Source organism: Arachis stenosperma, chromosome 1 (assembly GCF_014773155.1).
Source record: "Arachis stenosperma cultivar V10309 chromosome 1, arast.V10309.gnm1.PFL2, whole genome shotgun sequence".
Lineage (NCBI taxonomy): Eukaryota > Viridiplantae > Streptophyta > Magnoliopsida > Fabales > Fabaceae > Arachis > Arachis stenosperma.
In genome coordinates this window covers 110,095,963-110,102,951 of record NC_080377.1, presented here as the reverse complement: position 1 = coordinate 110,102,951, position 6,989 = coordinate 110,095,963, and the positions used below count along the sequence as shown (strand labels likewise).

Below are 6,989 nucleotides of genomic sequence, written 5' to 3'. Positions count from 1 at the left end.
TAAGATAATTATCATGGGCTGTTTTGATTTTTCTCTAAAAATTTATTAAGAAGAAGGAAGAAATGCATAAGAAAGAGAAAAAAAGGAATTAATTGAACTTGGTTACCAAAATAATTTATTTCCTAGTATTTTTTAATTTCTAAGTTATTATTATATTGAAATAAATCTTTAATAATAAATAATAAATTATAATAATATATTTTAGAAATATACATGTTTTATCAATTATTAATTTGGGTCGGTGATTAAAATATAAGGGCTCAAATCATATGCAAATTTTGCCGCTGCTTCTTTTTTTTTTTTCTGTTCTACCCGACTTTTATTTGACCAAAAACATGGCTTTTTACGACTTTTAATAGCCGTAAGCCTTTAAGGTTTTTAAAAAAAGAGTTACTGGGTGTAAATTCTCCAATATCAACCGTGGAAAATCAACTATTAATCTCTTAATAAAAACTCATGAAATTGTATTCAATAGTTAAAACTGTTAAATAATAATTTAATCAAATTATCTCATGATTCTTAACTCTCAAGTCTCAACCTTAGGAAAGTAGTGTGTGAATCGGTCTACTCTTTAGCTCTAACCCTATTCTTTTTTCAATTTTTATATTATTTTGGCTTTGGATTCTGGTAGAATGATATCAACCCGTTTCATGGTAGACCAAAAACAACAAAAGCATTTAGTGACAATGTGACATTTTCATTTTGACATTTCTTTCGCCAGTTCACTTATTGCCACAAGTTCTCAATTTGTTCAAATTCCTTTGACCTTATATAATGTTTAGTGCATGAGTCAATACCAAAATACAGCCTATGTGATATGAGACCTATTTTATGTTTTATTATATGAAATTTCAATTACAGTTAACTGTGAGAAGTAAACAAGGATTACAAAATGAAATATATAATCAAAACATGCACATTACTACCATGAATCCAATCTCAGGTCAGAAATCAGCATATACAGAAACAAAAGCAATAAAATTAATGTGTTACAATATTTCTATTCATATAGCTCTCTATAAGCCTAAAATAATACAATATCCAATGTAATATTTAGAACAAAGATCAAATCAAAGACCTTTTTCAGAGACCCTTTTTACTGAAGCAAGTATTTGATGAAGCTATAGTTGTGCTTCCTTTATTTGCACAATTACACAGAAGGGAAGTACTTGTTGAGATTGAAAGGCAGTGAATAGAACTCTTCACTTCTTGTATCACCCTTGAAGGACCTGTACTTGTCCCACCAATGTTTTCCTCTGTCCTTCCTAATGGTTGGGTCCTTATGTAGTGTGTTGTCCAAGAAATACGCGACGACACCGGCAACAAATGCTTTTGACTGGAATGGAACATTGATTATGTCATTGAACTGCAAAGGTACATGAAATTTATTGTGAGTGAACTCATCAGAAAAGCTGTGAACATATTCAGGGGTTTATCATATCTACACAACTTTCATTCATTACCCATCTTGCGCCGGTGTGGACTGGACCGTAACCATAGATTGCCGTGTACTCGTTGAAGTACTGCGGAATGGACAAGCCAAGGAAGATGGAGAAACCTAATACAAACTTAGTCCTGAAACTGTTGAGGTTGCAAAATTGAAGAAAACTAAGGCCTCCAGCACCTACAAATGATTAAAGTGGAACGTAATGTGTTAGTTATGTGTCAAAATAAATCAAGATATGCCTGAGTATATCTTAAGTTAGCCATACCAACATAAGCGAAGAACAAGCAATACAAGGCAGCAACAATTGGAGGTGGGATGGAAGCGAAAACTGCTCCAAATTTACCTACACCACAAGGAAATGCTGGTGAGCATTGAACCGGATGAAGAATTGAAGACTGCATATTCGATTCACGAACAAGCCACTAATATCATACTTCAACTCACCAAGAATTGAAAAGAAAATCATAAACCCTGCAGATATTTGCACAACTCTCCGACTGCCAACACGAGTCAAAGCCAAAAGACCAGCATTTTCTCTGTAGGGAAACCAGACAAATTCCTTTGATCAACAAAGAAGTTGATTTTGCTTAAACGGAAGTAGAAAACACAAATTGAAAAGGTTTCAATCTTTACACAGATACGGATGATCCGTTGCCAGTTCCCCACAATCCTGATAACAGAATGCCAACTCCCTGAAGCATAAATAAAATGCACAATAATCAATATTATTATCAAGCATGAGTTCACCAATGGTATTATTCAAAACTGCAATAAAATTGTTTAAAGATATATAACTGCAGATTTGCTATCCATGTGTGTACCTACCTGCCAACCAATACCCCGGCTGAGAATAGATGGTGGCATTGGTGTTGCACTTGCATACCGGTAAACAGCAATGAAAGCTCCACTGGACTGCTTGTAATAACAAATAAAACACATTAAGCAGTATTAATCAGTTAAAAGGCAAATTTTCAGCCACATAACAACAATTTCAACTAATGGCAGAAGCATACAAGCCCAAATCGTCAACCACTGTGTCATATTGCACACAGTAACATTATCATAGGAAAGCTGGATTTCAGTACTAATACATGTTCATATTATGTCCTTAAGCGAACCATGTAAAACGGCATAAGTAATGCAATAGTTGAACTTAGCTGATGGTTTTTCCAAAAAGGGGAGGAGAAAAAAAAATTACTCATGATGCTATTAATTACATTTTTGAAATTTTATTTAAAGTATTATTATTTGATAGGAAGAAAAATAACTACTTGAAAAGAATGAGTTATTTTTTCAAACTACAAAGTAAACTAAGAAATTACCTCTACAAGAGCAACAAAGGATGCCATCATCATGGCAAAGGCTTCACCTGCATCAAATGAAGGTGCTCCCCATTGAAAAGGGTAAGGGACCCGTATCCTGCAGATCCAAAATCAGTCAAATATGATTCATTTCAGAGATATGAGTACATTGCATACCCCAACTGTATAAGAAAACTAATTTCTAGGGATGCAACTGATTCTTATTTGAAAAATAACAATTATGGCCATGTTCTAAGTTGCAAAAAAAAGGCAAGTGTATAGAAAAAGTTCGAGCATGACAAATGTTAGGGGAGGGGGTTCATGAATCCTTATAAAAAAACAACACAATCATAGCTCTATCAGAAGAAACAGCAAGTTATCATATGGCTATATCAAAGTCAAAACAATGAGAGATTCTTCATGTTTGAAACTGAATGTAAAATTTCAATGAATGATCTAGTATGCTTAGAATGGAAGTAACAAGGGAAAAAGCTTGGGCAGCGGTGGCAAATCATATGGTGTCCATCCCATTTTGCAACGGGAAACAGTATTACATGTTTACACGAAATATATCCAAAAATGTTGCTGAAAAATAGTACACCATAATTTGAATTTTGAGGACATTCGGACTTTGCAATCATTGAGTTGCTAAGGGGAAAAAAACACCGAGTAACCCGTCAATTAAATCCTAGAACTAACCATGGAGCAGCTTCTATTAGGCCAGAACGATCAGTACGACAGGTTGATTGTGTTTTGGGTGCGGCGTGGTTATAGGCCCCTCCGACAGTGAGCAGAAATGCATATAACCATACAATTGCAACCGTAATTATCACAGCAAAACGGTCAAAGACATGCTTTCCACCTTTGAGCACATGAGGTACAAACTACACGGGAAAATCAATGTCAGTCTATAGAAAACCATCATGCCTGAAAATTAAAGAAATCAAGAGCACAAAACAAACTGAGATCAAAACTGGTAAGGCTTAAGAGAGGTAGGATATATATGAGAGTATGAGACAAAGCTAAAAGAACTGTACCTGCGACACAAAAACTAGCAATATAAGCTGCGGCAATCCAATTTCTATACATTTAGCAACCTATATCCAAGCCAGGGGCAGGGGATTAATATTGAACTTTTCTTTTTATGGATTAACTTTGAATATGAGCAATATAGATATGTAAATGAGGCTTACCCCAGGAAAGCCTAGCTCGTATAGCCCGAAACCAACAAGTGCGACCAAAGGAGCTGCTGAAAGAGGGCTTAAGAACCTGAAGAAAGAAGTTGAGCTTGCATCACTTAGTAATATTACACTCAATCACAGGAATATTCAGTTACTTTATACTTTTAGGATTTGGAATACATAGTTGATGAAAATTCCATAGTAGTCAGACATCCCCAAAATTGGGGATGTTGGGATCCCGGGACAGGGGATGGCAGGATTTGAACAAAGATAGAGGGAGATTCTCATGTATATTGTATATAAAATTTTTGCCAAAAAAAAAAGGCTGGCATTTTGGCCAAGATCCTGGGACCCCGGTTGGGACAGCTGGGTTGAAAAAACTGAGATCTCATGTCTCAAATGCATGCTGGGAGGGATGGGATGCTGAGATTCCCACCGAGATCCTGCGAGATTGACTACTATGCAAACATCAGTTCAGTTGGGGACACAACTGATAACCAGCATAAACGCCAAAGACATTCAGTTTAGAATTACTTCAAGCCATATATAAAGAGAGATAAAAATAATGCACTAACTTATGAAGAACTTGAGAAACCAACCTTGCAACATTACGCCAGAGGCCACTAAAGCCTAGTACTATTTGAAGAGTTGAAGCAACAATAAGAGCACCCTGAGTAGCCCGCATTATCCTCTTGAATTTCTGAATAGGAGGAAAAACAAAGCCAAAAGGGCAGAGAAATAAAGTGATCAAATGGCACCAAAAATCAATATCTTGCTGCTTGAATTAAATTTTATTCTCTTTTCTATCATAATACCTCTATAGGATCTGGTTCATCACTGAATCGACCAGAGAGAATAATTGAGATTGTTGTTGGAACATAGGTATAAGAGCCACCAATTACTGCAGGCAATCGAGTTCCAAACAATGTTTGCAGCAATGTGTTGATTCCAGCTACAAAGAGCAGTGTTTGAATAACTCTTGCCTTCTCATCCTGCGAAAAATTGCCTTTTAATTTTCTTTTCTTGTTCCTACTTAAAAGTTTGGATAGAAGAAAAGTGAAACTTCAATAATCAGAATGTCAGATGTTCCTTTCAAATTATTCCACAACAGTTTTTCCCCCTTTCAAGTATATATGGTCTCTTAATCTTACATTGCCACCTCCCATCTGGGGAACAAGAGCAGTGGGGATTAGCACAGTTGTACCAAGCATCACAAGATAATGCTGAAAACCCAGAAGTATAGCCTCAGCTGCATCAGAATGTCCCCAAATTTATCATAAGCTCAATGAAAAGAAAAAAAAAAACAAAAGCATATATCTTAGTCATATTTTCAGAGATTATCAGATGTTCTTGACTTGACTGAATGGTATCAGCAGAGTTATAAAATGTACTGCAATTTTTCAATAAAATTATTAACTCGGTGTGATCAAAATGGATTGCAAAGTGAATATCAATGCAAAATTACAGCATAAAAAGCTGAAGAGTTTTTCAAGTAGTGTCTGTCAACTACAGTCTACAGATAGGACTTCAAATCGGTTCCAACAATACAAGAAATATAAAGCACTTCATTTTAAATGAAAAATTACGAAGCAGGAACCATCAATTAACACCAGCAATTCTCTTTTATTAAAGAAAAAAAATTAATTCAGCTTCTCCAGCTACCTAGTGAAACATAAAACTACAATTAGCTTAAGAACGTCTGAGTTTGTTCTCAATAGAACATTTTTATACTTTACAGAAACCCACTTTTGATAATTTACATTTAAAAAATAAATAAATAAATAAATTTGCCCAAACAAGCAATATTGCCTTAAAAAACACATAATCTATCAAGAAGTAATGATAGATCCTCATAATTTATGTTCCTATGAATAGTCCTAATAGTTCTAAGGAAAGAAAGTATTAAATGCAACCTTGTTTAAAAAATGAAAACAATAAAAATAAAAATCAAGAGTTGATGAAAAAAGAGTGTGGAAAAAGGGGGAATAAAGGAAAAGAGAAAGGAACAAACGCCATGGAGGAGGACTGGTAATGCAGTAAGAGATGTTAGGAAGCTGATCCTTGGGTGGATGTGGCTGTGGCTCATCTGCCTTTGGTGCAGGTGCTCCTCCCCCTCCTCCACCTCCTGCCATGTCTCTCTGTCTCTCTCTTTCTCAACAATCCAAAACTAGTGAGATTCTGAAATGACAGCAGACTCTTCCTTTTTCCAGTTAGAGTGGCGAGAATGAAAAAAAGAGCGTTGTGACGATGCTAAGAAAACGATAAAGAAGAAAAAGAAGAGGAATGAAGTAGCAGCAAGCTATCTATCTAGTAAGCAAGCAAGTAAGCTGTAAGCATCTCTCTCTCTCTCTCTCTCTCTCTCCTGTCTAAGGCGTATGAATACGAGGTACACCGTAACTATACAGTATTGCTGTCTAGTTTCTTCTGCTGCTGCTCTAATCTCTATCCTGCCTCAACCGTTTTTAACATTTTTTTGTTTCTTTTCTCTTCCTCTCTCTTTGCCTAATAAGTACCTTTATTAAAAGAAATTAATTTTAATTATTTTTTAATAAAAAAAAATCTTTTATCTGTTAAAAAAGTTAGGTAAAAAAAGAAATTAGATCCTCTCAATTTTTTTGATAATTATTTGATAAAGTATAATTTCTTATTTTATACTTTTTAAATAGGACAAAAGAATTATGTGAAAAAATATATTAAATAATAAAAAAATTATATTTTATTAAATAATTAAAAAATTAAAAAATATATTTTTATATTAAAAAAGGGGGGGAATCTCCAAAAGAATACTAATATAAAAATTTATTTAAAAAATAAGAGCCAACAATGTATAATTAATATTGCAGTTAATATTAACATAAAAAATATTTAAAAATTTTAAAAATAAAATATATAAAACTTAATTAAAAATTAAAATCTAAATTTAATAAAAATTCATGTTAGTAGATTTTATATTGGATTTATTTAATAATCTGTTATAGTATTAATTGAAATTGATGACTATAATATGAATTTCCTAACATTTATATTATTTTTAAGATATTATTTAATATATTTATATAA

The 6,989-nt window shown here is 33.7% G+C and overlaps 1 protein-coding gene across 1 annotated transcript; it reads right to left on the bottom strand.

The window, feature by feature from the left end:
• Positions 1–898: 898 nt before the first annotated feature.
• LOC130968139 (nucleobase-ascorbate transporter 6-like) lies at positions 899–6,373 on the bottom strand. The gene is made up of 14 exons (XM_057893238.1): positions 5,941–6,373; positions 5,081–5,178; positions 4,745–4,921; positions 4,529–4,629; positions 3,942–4,017; positions 3,786–3,845; positions 3,448–3,632; positions 2,770–2,866; positions 2,273–2,359; positions 2,081–2,139; positions 1,892–1,983; positions 1,713–1,790; positions 1,464–1,624; positions 899–1,366 (listed from the first exon to the last, which is right to left on the bottom strand). The coding sequence occupies exons 1-14, from the start codon at positions 6,059–6,061 to the stop codon at positions 1,151–1,153; spliced, it is 1,608 nt and encodes a 535-aa protein (XP_057749221.1). The 5' UTR covers positions 6,062–6,373; the 3' UTR covers positions 899–1,150.
• Between the last annotated feature and the right edge of the window lie 616 nt (positions 6,374–6,989).